Source organism: Engystomops pustulosus, chromosome 1 (genome assembly GCF_040894005.1).
Source record: "Engystomops pustulosus chromosome 1, aEngPut4.maternal, whole genome shotgun sequence".
Taxonomy (NCBI): Eukaryota; Metazoa; Chordata; class Amphibia; order Anura; family Leptodactylidae; genus Engystomops; species Engystomops pustulosus.
This window is the reverse complement of record NC_092411.1, coordinates 176228772-176249085: the sequence shown is the minus strand read 5'-3', so window position 1 is coordinate 176249085 and position 20314 is coordinate 176228772. Positions and strand designations below refer to the sequence as shown.

The 20314-nt window shown below is 40.9% G+C and overlaps 2 protein-coding genes across 2 annotated transcripts in view; both read right to left on the bottom strand.

Annotated features, from left to right (window-relative positions):
- The window catches only part of LSM7 (LSM7 homolog, U6 small nuclear RNA and mRNA degradation associated), a 528664-nt gene that overhangs the window by 329835 nt on the left and 178515 nt on the right, over window positions 1-20314 (bottom strand). The gene's annotated exons all lie outside the window — the stretch shown is intronic.
- LOC140097992 (interleukin-12 receptor subunit beta-1-like) overlaps window positions 1-20314 on the bottom strand; it is a 74564-nt gene that overhangs the window by 39022 nt on the left and 15228 nt on the right. The window contains exons 3-4 of the mRNA XM_072126585.1: window positions 19369-19538; window positions 5637-5788 (exon numbers count right to left, since the gene is read on the bottom strand). Coding sequence (XP_071982686.1) covers window positions 5637-5788; window positions 19369-19538 — 322 coding nt within the window. The remainder of the gene's footprint in view (window positions 1-5636; window positions 5789-19368; window positions 19539-20314) is intronic.

Below are 20314 nucleotides of genomic sequence, written 5' to 3'. Positions count from 1 at the left end.
AAGCTCAGAAGGGAAAGAGGGGCTTTGGCCTTTTAGAAGCCAGATTTGACAATCATCCCTTACATGTGTCAGGATGCATTTGGAGACCCCTAGTGGTACCAAAACAGAGGGGAACCCCAACAAGTGTCACCATTTTGGAAAGTGCAGCCTTTGGAGAATTTAGCAAGGTGTAATATGTGTATTTTCCCCTACAGGTGTTTGCTTCAATTAGGTCCCTAAAAGGAAAAAGATGAACATTTTCCCAAAAAAGTCACTTTTACGGCTAATTTTTGTATCCCATAAGGCATTAAAGATGAAACAACCCCAAAAAATGTGCACTAGCATTTCTCCCGAGTATAAAATTGCCCCACACATGCAAATAAACTGTTGTATGGGTACATGTGTCAGGATGCATTTAGAGAGCCGCAGTGGCACCAAAACAGAGGGGAACCCCAACAAGTGTCACGCTTTTGGAAAGCACACCCCTTAGAGAATTTAGCAAGGTGTAATATGTGTATTTGTCCGTAAAGGTGTTTGATTTAATTAGGACTTAAATAGGAAAAAGGTAAAAATTTTCCTATAAAGGTCATTTTACCCCTAATTTTTTTATAGTCACAAGGGATAAAAAAATGTAATAACCCCCCAAAATGTGTAAACCTATTTCTCTTGAGTGTAGAAGTACCCCACATGTGTATATAAAATGTTTTATGGGCGCACAGTAAAAAGAAAGGGGGATGTTTGCTTTTTAGAAGCCAAATTTGACAGAAATGTTTGACATGCATTTGGAGAACCCTAGTGGTATAAAACAGATAAGAATCCGAAAAGTGTCCCTAATTTTTGAATGCACACCCCTTAGAGAATTTTGCTATGTGTAATATATGTATTTGCCCCTACAGGTGAATGATCCAATAAGGCCCTAAACATTAAAAAGATGAACATTTTCCTATAAATGTCACTTTACCCCTAATTTTTGTAAGCCACAAGGGATAATATATTAAATAACCCCGAGAAAGGTGTAAAACTATTTCTCCTGAGTGTAGAAGTACCCCACATGTGCATATAAAATGCTTTATGGGCGCACAGTAGAGGAAAAGAGGGATGTTTGTCTTTTAGAGGCCAAATTTGACAGAAATCCTTCACATGTGTCAGGATACATTTGGAGAGCTGTAGTGGTACCAAAACAGATGAAAACCTGAAAAGTGACCCTAATTGTTGAATGTACACCCCTTGGGGAATATAGCAAGATGTAATATGTGGTGTAGTGTAATACACGTGGTGAAATGAGCATTTTGAACATATAGGTGGTTTCCAAATATGATGTGCAATGGAGTCCCAGATGGAAATTGAAATTATTTCTGGAAAGTTCAGTGCCCGCTATGTGTCGCCCGTTATGAAATAATGGAGGGGTATAGGGAGCAACGTGACCTAACAGTTGTTACAATTATTCATTTTACCGAAATTAATTCACAACAGGTTGGGCGTGAATTGTGAATGTGTTGCGTATAAGGAGGTAGAATATACCTGGGGACCAACTAAACTTTTGTCACTCTGGAGTTGTCGCAGGTCTCTTAGTATATAATGTCCATCCTAACTCCTCTTTTGTAATAGACTCTTTATTGAGTCCTACCTTTAGAAGCAGCAGAATTCACCGGGAAAATGCTGTCCTGGCAAAATACAGGAACATCTAAACCAGAGGTACTGGGGCTCCGTCCTTCTTGTCCCAATATTAGTTTCCTTATATCTTCCTCTTGAAAACGGAGAAATGATACGGCAGGACCTGCACATTGGAACAGCTCGTAAGAGTTGTACAGCATAATCTGTACAATGTACATGGCCAGCGCTTTTGTACCAAATCTTCGTTTTTCGTAGGGAAATTATCGCCAAATGTTGCTCTTATTCACCCTAGCGATGCCCATTGTGACCAATATTGCTGCTTTTGGCTGGACCAAATCGACCAGCCAATAGCGGCAAACATGGACAGAGGGGGGCAACAAAACCCCTCTGGACCGCAAGGCAAAATTGGTGGCTGTCAGGAACAGCCGGCCACCTGCCCCGATCACCATGTCTACAGACATGGTGATCGGTATTACTGACGTCATAAGTAAATTCCCTGCCAGTAGCAGCGATCATGTGGGGGGGACGTAACCCTTCTGGTCCATCAGGCAGGATGGATGGCTGTCAGGAACAGCCGCCATCTTGCCCAGATCACTGTGTCTGAACCGTGTTGGCAAGTCACTACCCGCTGCACTGTTCTATAACAACGCGCGTTGGGAATAGGCTATACGATCTTTATTTATTTTTTAAGCAATTTAGACACATAAGGGCTTATTTTTTGCGAGATGAGATGCACTGTAAAAAAAACCCTTCATTTTAGTGGGTTTTTAGCTTATTGAAGCAATTTTATTAACTTTTTATGTGTGGAGGAATATAAAATCATCAATTCTTGTTTTGGATTTTTAGCATTTTTTTGGGGGGGGTGTTCACTGTAGCATAACAATAATATATTATCTTTATTCTACGGATCACTACGATTACGGTGATACCTCATTTATATAGTTTATTTTATATTTGTCCAATTTTATTGAAGGAAAACTAGAATAGAAAAAATTGCATTTGTATTGCCATTTTTATAGCGGCATAACTATAGTATTTTTTGGTTGACTGAGCTGTTTGTAAGCTTATTTTTTGCGTGACAAGTTGTTCTTTTCATTGGTATGATTTTGGTGCTTGTAACTTTTTCGGATCACTTTTTAGAACATTTTTTGTAAAGCAATTTGATAAAAAGTTTAAATTTTTGGCAAGTTTTTTTTTTTACCACATTCACCGATCCTAATCCAATTATGATTAGGATTTATTGTACAGATTGTTACGGACACAGCAAATAAGTGTTTTAGTGTTGTGATTTAGTGTTTTTTATACTTTATTACTTGTGAACAGGGAAATTTTGTGTTTGGGGGGACTTTCAGTTTCTTTTATTATTTATTTTAAAAAAACCCTTTATTTATTTTTTTTTAACTTTTTTACAGTTACTGACATCTAAGCTTGAACAAGTGATCTTCTGATCTTTTACAGGTTACAAGCTCTTTTACAGGTTACACAGTGCAATACAGATGTATTGTACTGTGTAATGTAAGACACTGAGGATGCTGCGCATGTCCAGTGTCTTACAGCCGGGTCCTGCCAGAAGGCAGGGAACCGGCTTTCTGGATAAAGCTTGACGTAATAATACTGCATTTTGCGGGAACGCACCTCCCGCCATGCAGTACTATTACGTCAAATGTCGGGAAGGGGTTAAAGGAACCAAAAGTAATTAGACAATTGGTTCAACGGCTGTTTCATGAGCTTGGGTGGGCAATTCCTTCATTACGTCTTTCTCAACTAAGCAGATAAAACACCTGGAAGTGATTTAAAGGTGTGGTGTTTGCATTAGGAAGATTTTGCTGTGAAGAAAATATGCAGAGTTCTCTGTGAGGGTGCGTTCACACGTTGCAGTTAAAACTGCATCGCAATCAGCTTTGAGGTGGTTTTAGGTGCAGTTTTGCCAATTGAACAGGTGAAAGACATGAACTGAACGAGTGAATGACATTTGTGGAGCAGGTTTCCCCTTCAAAATCGAATTCACCCATTCAGTTCATGTCTTTCACATGTTCAATTGACAAAACTGCACCTAAAACCACCTCAAAGCTGATTGCGATGCAGTTTTAACTGCGACGTGTGACTGCACCCTGAAGGTGAAACCTGCCATCCTTATACTGTGCAAATAGCAAAAAGTGGCAAAATCTACATCCTTAGAAAGAAAGCACTGTGTATAGAAACCCCTTCACAACAGCCACTCTCCAGGATGTAGGAGTTACCATATCCAAGTCTACCACAAAGAGAAGACATGAGAGTTAATGCAAGGTTTCACGAGCCAAACATAAGCCTCAAGAATAAAAAATGTTTATTGATGATCTCTCACAGGACAGAAAAAACAGCTGAATTCAAAGGTATTCAGAGACCTACTGGGGGCATGTATCTTTTTCTGCTAGTTTTTTTTCTTTCATCTTTCCGACTTTTGTCATTTTTGCAACTTTTGCTGTCATTTTTCATGTATGCCTTGGCCTGCACCTTGTGCAGTGTGCTTCATGTATCTTTATTTTCTTGATGTTCCGTGTATCACTTTTTTGCTTATTTTTGTGATTATTTAGGAGGGAAGATGTAAATTGGAATTATTTTGAATGCTTTAAATGTATTTTGCACATAAACCTATTGGACATGGAAAGTTTTGGCTGTTTGTTTTTTTTTTAATTTATAAACCTTTGCATTCACATTTTATTGAAATTTATTGGTTACGTCTAAGGGTGCGGTCATATGTGACAGTTTTCAAACTCATCACAACAGTTGGGAAGAGCAGATTTGCCTAATAACATTGCTGTCAACATGGTGTTTACAAAAACGTATGCATTAACGCATACGTTAAAATCATGTTAACATGCATGCTGGTTAACACAATGTTTATGTTGTAAAACATTTTGTAAAAGCAATGTTGATAGCAATGTACCTTATATACTCGAGTATAAGCCTAGTTTTTTAGCACAAAAAAATGTGCTGAAAACCCAAACTCGGCTTATACTCGAGTAAAAAATATATAGGTTTTACCAGGTTTTTGTGGTAAAATTAGGGGCCTCGGCTTATACTTGGGTCGGCTTATACTCAAGTATATACGGTAATTAGGCAAATCTCTTCTTCTCAGCTGTTGTGATACGTTTGAAAACGCATGCATTAACACCACATGTGACCGCAGCCTCATATGTTGTCATCTCCCTGGCGCATGACTAAAGTGCTTCAAAATGCAGGCTACAGCCTCAAATCCAAAATTTACAGTAGTGTCTACTCCTGCATGTAGCCCCCTCACATGGCTAATTTACTGTACATATTTTCTAAATCGCTTTTGTCTATGAGTTCAAGTCTTCATGCAGTCATTGCCAACAAAGGGTTTTCAACCAAGTATAGGAAATTTACATTTTTATAATAATGTAATAACCTTTGAGCCCCTGAAATGAAGAGAGGGGCCCAGATTAACTAAAGCCCCATGCGCTAGTTTTCTTGCTGACTTTGCATGTTCTTTTACGTGCAAACTGCTTGCACACTTATTTAAGTAGGGCCCACGCCACTTGTGTTGCACAGGACTCATTTGTGCCATGGCTGCGCTTTACCCGAAAAACTAAAAATTTTGCACATAAAGGGTGTCCCGATGTACAGTCCGATTCCGACACATTTATCACTCAGATTCCGACAGAAATGTGTTGCACACCCTATGTGTCGGAGCAGATTCATGAAAACGAGCGCCACAATTCCGGACTCTGGCACCCTCTACACAGGCAAACTGCAAAAGGTGCAGTTTTTGATAAATGTAGTTCATTGTGTTCGTCACATTTTTATGCAATTATTTTGTTCAACCCACTGAATTAAAGGTGAATGTCAGAACTTCAACTGCATCTGAATTGTTTTGTTCAAAATTCATTGTTGTAATTTACAGAACCAAAATTAGAAAAATTTCTGTCCAAATATTTATAGACCTATGTTTTATATGTGATAATGTATCTGTTTAAATAACAAAGGAATTTTATTTGCATATTTATAACTATACATTATAATGATAAATCAACAGATCTTACCAGATACAAGGAATTTTCTTTAATCCTTACTTCTTTTTTGGTATTAAACTTTAACGACCCAGGAAAGAGATCAGTCCTTGTCCACAAAACTGTTATATTAGTTCCTGTTCTAAAGATAGTGATTTTCTTATGGTCAGGGGGGTCTAATTTCACTAATAAAACATAATAAATAAAAGAATGAATAAATTAATCTGGATAAGCAGGAAACTGGCAAAATAAAAACACAATTCTTTCTGGGCTGGTAAGAACAATGTTTGGCTAAACAAGTGTTTCAATGTAAACTATTATAATTATTTATAGAGAACTTTTAATTCCATGTTGCTGTACAATCAGCAACGGGTTCACATACAAAAACAAATGTAAGTACAAAACTACAGAGATCAGGTGACAAGTGGGAGAAGGACCATGCCCACGAGGGATCACAATCTATATGGGGGGAGGGGGGTCATATGGAGACACGAGGTGAGGGAGCAGAGCAGCGGAGTTAATGTGTAAGCAAAGCTGAATAGGTGGGTTGCACGGGAGAAGTCCTGGATGCGATTGTGGGAAAAGCAAATGGTAATAGAGCAGGTGTCCCCAAACTTTTTACAAAGGGGACCGTTCACGGTCCCTCTCAGACCGTTGGAAGGCCGGACTAAAATTTAAAAATAAATAGCGGTACATGTGACCATATCCGTAATGCACTGGGACCCCCTCAATTAATTAATATACTGCGCCCCCTTGTGAACTATTTTATATATTGGCCCAATTAATTAATTAATTGGGTCAATTAATTATTAAATATACTGGGACCCCTCTCCATGAATTATTTTCTATGCTGCTCCCCTCATTAATTATTTCCTATGCTGCCCCTGCGTCATTAATTATTTCCTATGCTGCCCCTCCGTCATTAATTATTTCCTATGCTGCCCCTCCATCATTAATCATTTTATATAATGCCCCCATAATTAATCATTTTTTTAATATCAGGGCCCCCCGACCGCCAAAATCTATTTGCTGCGGGTTATAAAAAACTAAAACATACTCACCTCTGGCAGCGGCTCCTATGTCATCTTTTTTTGGGCTGCTGTGGGCCAGGAAGGGGCGGGGGGGGGGGGCGTCCTCGTGATGACGTCATCACGTGGCCACGCATCCAGGTAAAAGGAGCGATGTGCGCCGGAGTTGTCTTCCGGCCACATCGCTCCACCTGTAATAATAGTGCTCGAGTGGCCGCATCAAGCACTATTCAGTGACAGGAAGGAGATTCCTGCCCGAACAGATGGAGGCCCCTGCCCGACTGCCGCGACCGGGGGTCTCAGCAGGAGCCACTGCGGCGGGGGCCGGATGAAAACTGTCCGCAGGCTGCAGTTTGGGGACCACTGTAATAGAGTGAAGCTGAAGGTCCTGTGAGGAACAGAGAGATCTATGGAGGGGACAGGTTGTGGACGGGGGAGACTAGAAGAGAGGTGATGCAGAGGACTACTGCTCCAAAAATGTACCACTGCTCCAAAAATGTACCACTGCTCCAAACACTGTCCCGTCTAAATATGCCCTGGTGATCAGCTGGCAAAGAGCCTTTTGTGTATAATATCATTTAACTGACCATTTTTCAAATATAGCAAATGCAACAGAAATACATTAGAAGTATACAAAGTAGAATGAGACACAGGCAGGACTTCAAAACCATCCATGTGCATGAAAGTGATAGTAAGCTTAGTAGAAGGAAGGTCGCATGATACCACTTAAAGGGTAGGTGCCACTTTGAAAAAATCCTGACAGCGATTCCCTGTCCCACAGGGAAGGGATTGTACTATTTCTTTTTTTTTTTTTTTTATAAACTCATTTTTTTTAATTTTCTACCTGTTTGGCCCCATGGCAACTGCCTCCCTAAGCTCCTCAGAAAAGTATTCCTATTCAAATGCAGGAGTGGTGAAGTCTGCCAGGACACAAAGCAGCACATAGGCTGCCCTTAGTGAGAGTGTAGCTCAGTGGAATAGCGTGAAGGCTTTGTGCTAGAGCTGCCCATTACTGTGTTGAAATCATTAGGACAGAGAAGGTGCACCCAACCCTGTGGGGTTCCAAATAAGGACTGTGTCATATACTCTGGACTCTATTTTTCTTTTTGTTTTGCTAGCTAGAGCAAGATGTTGCTTTTCTGCTTTGTCTTATGCCAAAAATAAAGACAGCCATTTTTTTTTGTTCATCTGAAAACTGCTGCCGAGTGTTTCTCTGAAAGCTACCATTTGAGTTGAACCCCACCATACGCACACATACATACATTACAATGTGTATATAATGGTGCACATTCTCCATTCTTTAGTGTAGGAGGTCGGTTTACCAGGGCCCCGTGACAGTCCAGGCCCCATAGCAGCTAATATGGCTGCTACCACTGAAGAGAGGAGTGGCAATAAATCCTTTTTAATGATTGTCTATGGACACACTTCTGGGGATAAATAATGTACTACGATTGTCACATGTAAATGACACTAATTAAGCACATATTTACCTGGGTCATCATTGGCGCATTACATGTTAAAGCACCCTGTTATAGAGGCTGATGATAAGTGGAGGATTAAGTGTCCCAAGGGCCCCTGACTGTTCACACGACTAGGGCCCCCCCAGCGTCCAAACCAACATGTACCCAGATGTTAGAACTACTCTGTATACTCTATATATTTAATCTTATACTGTTAATAAAAAGTATTTTAACAATTAACTTCAAACCTGCTCTTACAACCCATATATCTAGGAAAGCCAATCACATTCCCTAACTGCATTAAACCCTCCACCCGACTGCTGTCCAGAACAGAAATGTCCACCCCAAATGCTCCCCTTTAACTAAATGTCCACTATAGATGGCCCACTTTAATGAAATGCCACCCCAGATTCCCCCTTTAATGAAATGTTTACCACAGTTGTTACCTTTTAATGAAATGTCAACCCCAGATGCCCTCTTTTAAAGTATTGTCCACAGCAGGGCCCTCTTGAAAGAAATAAAAAATCTATACTCTCCTTCCGGCTTCTTCTCCCCCTTCCCATCTTCTCCTCTTGGCTCCATCTTCTCCTTCCGGACCCACCGACACTGCAATGTCACAGCCACGTGACGTCATTGGGTAAGGGTGCAACACCGCCACGTCATAGTGATGTGCCCAGGCTGGAAGAGCAGAAGCTGAAGCCAGAAGGTGAGTATGTTTTTTTTTTTGAGTGATGGTGGATCTTCATATAGGGCCTGCCCATACCACCTATATGAAGATCTGCCATTGCTGATGATCAGGAAGAAGTGTTCTTAAGGATGCTTATTTACCGAATCATCAATATATTGAGGCATGCTCCAATTCAGCGAACAAAGGAGTTGATTAATTTTACTGTGGATCATAGAAGATAACTGCTTGTTTAGAAGAAATCTTACAGAATGGATTTGCTATCCATAAATGTTCAAAATAAGCACTAAACTATCTGCCATTTTGTTAATCAGTGCTCATATAAACGACATCTACCACCAGGATGAATGTAAACCATACACAAGAACAATGGACCTAATTTCCGGCAAGGTCTCTATTTTATTCAGAAAATGCCATAGGCAAGCTAGAAAAGCCCATATCCAGACTTTTTAGTTAAAACTTAACATTTATTAGTACCAGTTTTAGTAAAAAAAATGTGCAGTGGTAATTTGAACATATGTGCAATAAAGTTGATTAAAATACAAGTGTCTCAATGTGTTATTCTTTTTAGAGTTTCAATTGATATGTATAAGTATCGAATTATTAGCAATCAATCAAGGTAGCTATCTGTGCCTGAACCAGTGTATGGCATTTATGTTAGTAAGTACAGAGTTAATAGTCTATACCAGACCTATATTGCATTGGGCCATTATTGCCATGCATAAGTTTCCTATCCGCAGTAACAGTCCTTATTATACATGTTGGTAAGTTGGGGACTGCCTATATATTTATCATTTCCAGGACACCTCTCACATTATCTGTACTATCAGATATACAATATATCCATTAGTTTATCAGACCAGTACTTTTAGGCAATTTCCCAATCCTGCTACTCAGCGTTGGTGTCTCACACCTAATTCTCCTGCTGTGGGGACACAGGCTATGAGAATGCTGGCTAAATGTTATATGCTGTTATTAACGATTTCTAATCTTTGAGGCCATTACAGATTACAGAGAGTTCCTATGACACATTAGGAGTGGTTCAGTATGCAGTACTAAACTTCCTGTAACACCAAGTGCTATTAAAACACTAGTATACTAGCCCCCCAACATGATTTGCCAGACACTCTGGCTTTGTCAGGGGATCAGGGCTAAAAAAAAGCACACATACTCGTAGGCTTTTGAATTTATGCAAATAAGCCTGAGGGCATCCAGGCTACATAGGTGTTGATGGAGCTTGGAGCCCCTCAGGCTCATTTGCATGATTTTTAAAGCTTTTTTTTCTTAAAAACAAGGACATAAAAAGCTTAAAGAATAGCAGATCATGCTAAAGGGGGGCACACCAGTATGTCAGTGTGCTTGGTTTACAAACCTTGATCTTGGTAGTAGATGTCCTTTTAATTTCCTTTTATCCGACCAAGTTTCTTGTCAAGTATGTCCCATTCAGCAGTGATTGAGAGCGACCAGCCACTTTTTTGTATGTGGCCAAGAGAGGATGCACCAAACCCCACATTCATGTCCATAGTGCACAGTTATGCTAATTTGTACGACAATACATACACAATGACATGTTGATGATGCCGGGCACTTCACATGAAAGGCAATATTATTAGTGACTGTGACTAGGAATCCTATACATTTCCTGTAGTGAATGTGTAGCCTGAAACCCAGGATATTTTGTTCTTACTTGTGCAAGGAAATGATGTGACTCATGTATGCATCTTCATCACCAAATCGTATATACTGAATTATACTTTCATTTCTACATTCCAACACAGTTTAAAAGAAATGATAAAAGCAGGAGAACCCCTTGTGTATTCACTGCATAGATTTAAATGTTATGTAACGTTAATGAAACTGCTGTCTAGATGATCAATACAATAATCTGAGAATATAGTTTTATGACTAAATGCAACATATCTAAGATGAAAAAAAAAATCAAACTATGCATCTCTATTGCTACAGACAACAACAAACAAAATATCTAATCCTTTTTTTCATCTGTCCTTTTTCCATTGTGACTTACATCTACTGCAAGAACTTTTAGGTAAAATATGGAGATTATTTAGAAAAAGTTAAGTTTTTCTTACATTTTCAATGTGAACTTTTACTCTCTTTTGACAGTTGACAAATACTTATGTACACTCACCAGTCACTTTATTAGGTACACCTGTCCAACTGCTCGTTAACACTTAATTTCTAATCAGCCAATCACATGGCGGCAACTCAGTGCATTTAGGCATGTAGACATGGTCAAGACAATCTCCTCACTTTGCCTTTGCAGTGTCCAGACACAGGATGGAGCAGGTCTCCCTTCATCCCAATTGAATGGTGCAATATAGCCTACACAAATTCATCTTGATACATTACCCTGGGATAAACCCTGTTAGGTCCTCATGAATTATATTGGATATTACGTTTTTCAAATGGTTTGCCAAATTGCAAACTATTTACCGTCGGTATTAAGAAGCGAAATTGGGCGATATTAATATTTTTAAGCTGGATCTTTTTTTTTTTAAATCTACGTAACACAAGCTTCATACATGGAAGCGGGAAGAATCCTGTCCCTCTGACATCAAACACCTGTATCACGATTGGAAATAAGATGTCACACAACTTCCTATACATGTCCATCGGGAATCCATCCAAACCGGGGATGAGTTCCTGGTGCAGGTCCCCAGTGTCGCCTATAACTCCCGAATAGTGACCAGGGCCTCCAACAAAGCTCTGTGTTGATCTGATAACTGGGGCACTGAAACCCTGTCCAGATATTCTTGTATCTGACTTGCTAAATATGAGGAACATAAATCATAAAAAAACTTGTTAAACTCTTTTATAATATCACTCTCATATTTTGTCACCTCACTAGTCTATTTTTCAATAGAATCAATTATTTCACTTGATATCTTACATTTCATTTTTTCTGCAAGTCTTCTCCCTGGTCGATGCCCTTCACAAAAGTTTTTTTGTCCCCAAAAAAGATGTCTTGTTGTGCTTTATCGGTAAGATAGGTTTTATAATCTTGTTGGGCTCTACCTAGTTCCCGATGAGTTTCCTCTGAATTATGGCCTATACTTTTTCCTCCAAATCAGCTACCTTTTTCTCTAGCGCTGTTTCATTTATATAAATCTGACTATGTTGCTTTTTCATTTCCCTTAAAAGCCGCTGCTTTAGATACATTTTAACCATGTCCCATACAATCGACACAGGGCCGATCCCAAATTGGTCTCAATGAACTCCTTGAAGTCGGCCTTAATTTGCTTCAGGTCACCTATCAAGTTGAACCAATGGGGATTAAACTTCCAGTAGGGTGACCTCTGTCCTCTATTGTTAACCAGTAGTTCCATTGAGATCGGTGATTGATACGAAATAGTTCTTAATCTCTACTTCATACTTTTTATTAAAAGATAACCTGAATCATAAGCTAGTGCAAGATAGATACGCAATCTGGACTTGTGAACTTGACTGTAGCAAGAAAAGACTACTTTGTTATCATGGAGTTTCTTCCACAAATCCCTTAAGCCAGTTTCCTCACAGAATCCGAATAATTGAGTATGATAGACCCTTTCCTTTTCCAGATGGACTAAAGATTCTCTATCGAGCTCATTCGCCATAACACAGGGGTCCTCAAACTACGGCCAGCGGGCCACATGCGGCCCGCACACCTATCCGGCCCCCGCCGTAGCAAGCAGAGCTGCTGTCATTTGTTACCTAGCCTCTGCGAACCCGGGTGCTGTGAGGAGGCCCAATTGACGTGAGGAGACATTGGCTCCTGCAATGTCAATCACCGCCACAAGAGGTCGCCCTCTCTCCCTGCTTTTCCGGAGTTGACGGGTCAGTCGGATGCGGGAAGAGCAGAAGAGGCTGCTGAAGGTTCACGCTGGACCCAGGTATGTATGAGATTTATGAGATTTAATAGTACTGCTGGCCATTTTAGTGGATTGTGGGGACCCTGGTTATGATGAGGGGACATTATACCATGAGGGTGGCATGTGCAACACCCTCACCGATGCAAGGCGGAGGAGTGGTTGCGAATACGTCCCACCATGTAGCTTGCAGCCTGTGTAGGGTCTAGTCAGCCCCACAGCATGTCACTACATCACACTACATAGTCCTTATAGGACAAAAGGGAACACTGCAGTAGTAGATCCTGCCTGGCAAGGCAGGAGTTAAGTGTTTCGTCTGATGTCATATGTGTCAGCCAATCACATGTGTTATACGTTGTCTCTGTGAGCTGAGATGTAAGCTGAGATGTAATTGGAGGAGTAGCCACCACCTGACCAGGGGAGTAACACGATCCCTGGAAACTTCCATAAGAAGTTAGTTCTCTCTCAGAAGAGAGTGCAGTGTGAGGAGAGAGTTCACTCTCTCAGATTAGAGACTCAGAGGAGTCAGTGCAGCTAGCACACCAGACCAAGAGCAGGTGAGCCTAGCGCCTGCCTGAAGAGTGGAACTAATAGCTAGTATAGTGAGGAAAGGGGTATCATCCTACCTTCAAGGGTGATACCTGAAGCAATCCAGGATAAAGCTGAAGCATCCTTCCAGGACACAGCTACCTCCCAGCCTGCCCTCTGCATCCAGGCTGGCGCTCTACATCCTGTGGCTCCCTCCAAGTACATCTCAGCAATCCACTACTCTGTTAAAGGCACGTTGCTGCGGTTCCTGTTGGTTCCAATAAAGAACTGTAAGTTGTTTTTGTTCAACGTCTGCCTCCGTCTGGTCCCTGCTACTACGGCTGCCATCATCACAGGCACCCTGTCCACCACACAGAGACTCATACTCTAGACACCAAAGGGTTGCCCCAGGGAGAACCGCTATAGCAGCCTCTCCCTCATCATTTCTTGCCAACACCACCCTGCTGGAGACCTGCCAGGCTGTAGGACAGCCGTCCGGTTCCCCATACCAAGCACCGTGACACTAGCATGCCTAGGCCGCAACCGCCAGCCACTCAGGTACTGCGGGCCCCGGCTGTCTCCAGGCCCTGAGAAACGGCTAGGCCCCGGTGGGGGATGTTGCACATGCATGAGGCGACATTATACCATGAGGGGGACATGCATGAGGGGACATTATACCATGAGGGGGGGCATGCATGAGGGGACATTATACCATGAGGGGGGGAATGGAGAAGGGGACATTATACCATGAGGGGGGGCATGCATGAGGGGACATTATACCATGAGGGGGGGCATAGAGAAGGGGACATTATACCATGAGGGGGGGCATGCATGAGGGGACATTATACCATGAGGGGGGCATGGAGAAGGGGACATTGTACCATGAGGTGGGCATGCATGAGGGGACATTATACCATGAGGGGGGGCATGGAGAAGGGGACATTATACCATGAGGGGGGGCATGCATGAGGGGACATTATACCATGAGGGGGGCATGGAGAAGGGGACATTATACCATGAGGGGGGCATGCATGAGGGGACATTATACCATGAGGGGGGCATGGAGAAGGGGGCATTATACCACGAGGGGGGCATGCATGAGGGGACATTATACCATGAGGGGGGCATGCATGAGGGAACATTATACCATGAGGGGGACATGTATGAGGGGACATTATACCATGAGGGGGGCATGCATGAGGGGACATTATACCATGAGGGGGGGCATGGAGAAGGGGATATTATACCATGAGGGGGGACATGCATGAGGGGACATTATACCATAAGGGGGGCATGCATGAGGGGACATTATACCATGAGGGGGGGCATGCATGAGGGGACATTATACCATGTGGGGGGGGGACATGCATGAGGGGACATTATACCATAAGAGGGGCATGCATGAGGTGACATTATACCATGAAGGGAAAATGTTTATTATAAGGGAGACATAAATGAGTGGGGCATGTTAATGATGAGGGGGCATGTTTATACCGAGGGGACATATTAATAATGAGGGGAGCATATTACTGACTATGGGGGCATATTACTAAAATATTATCAAATATTATTATTAAAATAAGATATGTGCAGTGTTAACTTTAGTCCGGCCCTCCAACGGTCTGAGAGACCAGGGAACGGCCCCCTTCGTAAAAAGTTTGGGGACCCCTGCCCTAGCACAATGAAAGTCCACCATTACAAATACAGGATGTTCCAGTCCCTCATCCATAAATTCCAATAATTTATTGAGAACTTGAAGTTAAAAGGGGGCAGAATATAAATGAAAGCTAAGGTACATTGAACACCAAAGAGAAGGCCTTCGAGAAAAATAAATGTCCCGTCTTTATTACAACGATAACTTTCTATCTGAAAGTACACCGCTCTATGAATGAGGACTGAACACCCCCATGAATATTGTGAGTAGACTGAGTGAAATTCCTGGGTACTCCTTCCTACCTTTATCAAATGGATCTTATCCTGTGTCAAGTGGGTCTCAAGGAGAACCCACTTGCTGCAAATGTGATCCAGCAGCTACCAGGATAAGAAGGGTAGGCAAGTAGCTGCTGGTTAATAATATGTTATTATACATCTTTTTCTTCTTTCCTTAAGCCCCTTAAAATTCCATAGAAACAATTTTACCGACATAAGATACTAAGAAAGAGAGAGAGAAAGAGATAAGGCATCCTGCCCCCCCCCCCCCATTGTTTCGGTAACAAACCAGAAGTCAAAACCTATTGGAGCAACCTCTCTGCTTCCCCCTCCCCCAACTGCAACTCCATTCTAAATAACATTCCCAAGGGCAATATAGAATTTAATCTTGTTTTGCTAAAAGCCTTTTGCGTCTAGCCACTCTACTTCTGACTCAGAGCTAAAAAAGAAAAGTGGTTGCCCCTGGTATAGGATTTTTAGGTGAGCAGGGAAGAGCAGGGAATAGTCTAATTCAGCTATTCCCTAATCTCGATTCTATGCCGCCTGTCTTGACCATTTGATACATTTCCAACTTTGCTCCTGTGCCACCTGTCCTGACCTACTACCTGACTACGATTGGTTGTTTTTTTTAATGAAACCAATTTGAAAGATTGCTTAATTTTTTACATTTTGGATGCAAAATTGTTCTCATTACATACTGTCACCTTGAATGTTTTTTTATATAGTTGCATTTTTTTATATAATTGCATTTTACATTGATACAGTCGTAATGCAGCAATCGAAGGCGACATATGTGGGCACATAATGTTCTGTACAGTCATGGCCAAAAGTTTTGAGAATGACAGAAATATTATAATTTCACATGATCTATTGCCCTCTGGTTTTTATGTGTGTTTGTCAGATGTTTTTATCACATACAGAAATACAAGTGGAATCCTATTATGAGTAACAAAAGCTTTTATGACAGTTAGAATGAGTTAATGCAGCAAGTCAATATTTGCAGTGTTGACCCTTCTTCTTGAGGACCTCTGCAATTCTCCCTGGCAGCTCTCAATCAACTTCTGGACCAAATCCTGACTGTTAGCAGTCCATTCTTTCACAATCAATGCGTGCATTTTGTCACAATTTGTTGGTTTTTGTTTGTCCACCCGTCTCTTGATGATTGACCACAAGTTCTCAATGGGATTAAGATCTGTGGAGTTTCCAGGTCATGGACCCAAATTCTCTATGTTTTGTTCCCTGAGCCATTTAGTTATCACCTTTGCTTTATGGCAAAGTGCTCCATCTTGCTGGAAAAGGCATTGTTGATCACCAAACTGCTCTTGGACGGTTGGGAGAAGTTGCTCTTGGAGGACATTCGGGTAACATTCTTTAATCATGTGTGTGTTTAGGCAAGACTGTGAGGGAGCCGATTCCCTTGGCTGAGATGCAACCCCACACATGAATGGTTGCAGGATGCTTTACACTGTCTTCTCCGAACAAGTTGTTTTCCAGATGTTCCAAACAATCGTAAAGGGGATTCATCAGAGAAAAGGACTTAACCCCAGTCCTCAACAGTCCACTCCCTGTACCTTTTGCAGAATATCAGTCTGTCCCTGATGATGTTTTTTTCTGGAGAGAAGTGGCTTCTTTGCTGCCCTTCTTGACACCAGGCCTTTTTCCAAGAGTCTTCGCCTCACATTGGTGCAGATGCACTCACACCTGCCTGCTGCCATTCCTGAGCAAGCTCTGCACTGCTGTTAGCCAGTTCCCGAAGCTGAAACACTTTTAAGAGATGGTCCCGACGTTGGTCCTTCTTGGGCACCCTGGAGCCTTTTTGGCAACAAGGGAACCTCTCTCCTTGAATTCCTTGATGATGCAATAGATTATCGACTGAAGTGCAATCTTTCTAGCTGCAATACTCTTCCCTGTTAGGTCAGTTTTGTACAGTGCAATGATGTCTGCACGTGTTACTTAATCATGACAGATTGATCTCCAGGCCTGTCCTCATCAACACCCACACCTGTGTTAATGGAGCAATCAATGAAACGATGTTAGCTGCTCCTTTTAAGGCAGGCCTGCAATGAAGTTGAAATGTGTTTTGGGGGAAAAAGTTAATTTTTTAGGCAAATATTGACTTTGCAATTAATTGCTGTTAAGCTGATCACTCTTTAACATACTGCAGTATATGCAAATTGCCATTATAAAACATGTAAACAGAATCAAAGTGGTTCGTGTAACTACACCCTAAGATTGGCAGAATATTTAATGGAATTAAATGCTTATTCATTATTTAAAATACAATGTGATTTTTTTAATGATTTTTTTTTAAAAAATTCATTTGTATATGTGTTCTAGGGAAAAGGTGTGAATTAATTTTTTTGATTTAAAATATCTTTTTTTAACCTTTTCCCAAAAACAGTCATAGCCATATGAGCCTCAGAGCCTGATTGGCACCCGTTTATGATGTCATGGCAGACACTTTGTTTAGGTGTTGCGATCTGGTTTCATTGCAACACTTGACAGGCTAACTGCCACGAATATGATAAGGCCTCATGCTCACAAACGTAGTATGTATATATTAATATACATGTATTAAAAGTTCTACACCACTTTATTGATATGTGAGCTTTCTGTCTCATCAGCCAGATATTCCTGACCATAAAATCGTCAGAGATGGAGGGTCATGTGATCTATATATGTCCATGAGCAATCACCCTGCCAGGACCTTATGATAGTATTCCTAAATATAAGATCAAAGTCTTGGCAGGGCGATTCCTAATGGACTGATCACATGACCCTCCATATGAGGCTATTTTCTGCACAAAAATATATGGCTAATGAGATAAAAGACAGGAGGTTTCAATTTACTTATCAAAAAGTAGTGCAGAACGTTTAATACAAGTATATTGGTAAATTACCTTAACCAACTGCCTCCTGAGGGCGGTCTCACAATGGCTTTTTTTTCTTCGAACCTATTCTGGCTTATGGACACCTACAGATTGGTTTTCTCTTCCTCGCTTCGCCTTACTAAATTTATTTCAATGGGCATTTTCAAATTTCAGTTTTTCTCCATTGATCAGTGGAAAAAAATGTAGTAACTCTCATTCTTGTGTTCATCAACAACATTGGATTAGTAGAAAAATAAATAAAGCGTGAAAAAGCACATTTATTTCACAATATTTTTATGGGGTTTTTGTAAGTAGTACAAATTGGTAGAAAGCAACTTCAGCAAATAAAATCAGCATGTTTAGCAGATAGCACATCAAATAATACAAGCACATAGGAAAATAGCAAAATGTAGAAAAAAAAAAAGAGGGAGGAGGTTAGGGAAGGACCTTAAGACGGCCATGTATGAATATTTTAGCCCCTACAAGTCACTACATGTGGTACTAGAATCAAGCTTCTTGAGGAACGGAGGATGTATTAACATTTTCACAGCTGCTTAAACTTCCAGAAATGAAGTAAAAATTATTCAAACCAGCCAAACACATGGTAAACATGCAAAAAAGGCACGCGCTTCAAAACGCACCAAGAACTGACCGAAAAACACACTATGTGATAGCACCCAAACAACCTAACTGGAGTGGGTTTAGTTTGTAATTTCCCTGCCCAGCGGGCCATTACAAATGCAACTGAAACTTGTAAATGCAGCCTCACAAGAATCAGATCTAATTGAGAACCATCCATGAAATGACCATGACAGATTTTTATTTACCGGAGATAAGCAGTAAATTACAACAAGCAGAGATATAGAAAACATGGAGTTACCGTAATACAGAAAATAATTTGGAAAAATCACTTTTTATCATAAAGATAATACGATTTAGGGCCAGTTCATCTACCTTAGGTCATCAGTTATTTCCGTTGGTTATTTTGAGCCAATACCAGGTTTAGTGGAACACTCAGAACAGATACAAGTTTTTAGGTGCGTTCAATTTTAAAAATTGTACTGCTGGAACTGAAACTGTGAGGATGATGGCACACATGGCGTTTTGAACGCGTTTTTGGTCCGTTTCTAAGCAGTCCGTCAAAAAATGCATGTGTTAAAAAATGCATGCGTTTTTGACCCGTTTTAATTAAGATAATTGGTCAAACCTGTCAAAAATTGTTGCGTTTTCAAAAAACGCATGCATTTTATTTGACGGACTGCTTAAAAACGGGCCAAAAACGCGTTCAAAATGCCACATGTGCCATCACCCTGAAGCATGTTCCTATCCTGTGCTCAACATGCCAACGCTCCATGCTTCCAGAAAAAGAATGCAGAGTTAAGATGGTGGTAGTACTTACCTGCTTTGTCAAAAATTAGAGAAATCTTTTTAGATGTATAGTTTTGGCCATTTTCTTCTGCTGTCACAGTCATAGAGATATTTTGTCGCAAGTGCACTTCATCATTATTTAAAATGATATATGTCAATTTTCCTGCAGGAAATTCTTCACATTCCATATCCCTAAGAAGGCTGAATGAAGTAAGATATACAATTATAGGCATACATAAATATACAAAAGCTTCATTCAAGGCTGCATTCACACATTCAGTTTTTCAGGTGCAGTTTTTGAGGCCAAAAGCAGTTGCAGATTGTAATGGCTGAGAACGAGAGGTGTTATTCCACTTTTTTTTTTCTACTCCACTCCTGTTTTGGACACAAAACTATATCAGAAAAACTGAACTTGTGAACACACCCTGACAATGTTTTTTTTGTTTATTATAAGGAAACTTTTCATATTTATTTTCAGCATTTTTCATATTGTTGCTACATATTCTGCATTATGCACTTTAAAGAGGACCTTTCACCACCTCACTTATGTGGAGATGAACATACATCATGTTGGAACTGCTACACAGATTCAGGGGCACTGTGAATTTTCCTTCTAGCCCCCACGGTTGTGCAGATATAATTCCCAGTATCTGACCATTATAGTGCATGTTTGGTCTGAGAGGAGGGCCTGGGGCTGGAGATGGAGACGTGTGTTATGCTGATCTTCTCTCATACTGTCCAATAAGTGGCAGGCAATGTCAGAGCAGCTACTATGAATAGTAGTGAGCTGTGATTTTTTTCTATGTTCTTCTAAAGGCTATGTTCACACACATTTAGCTTGCATTGCATTGACATGGTGTTTGGTGCGTGTCAACGGTTATGTGGCATTTGTGTTGCGTTTCCACTTCCGCTGCATTTGCGTTGCGTTTACATGCCTTTTGCATCGTGTTTACGCTAACGCTGCATTTGCATCATGT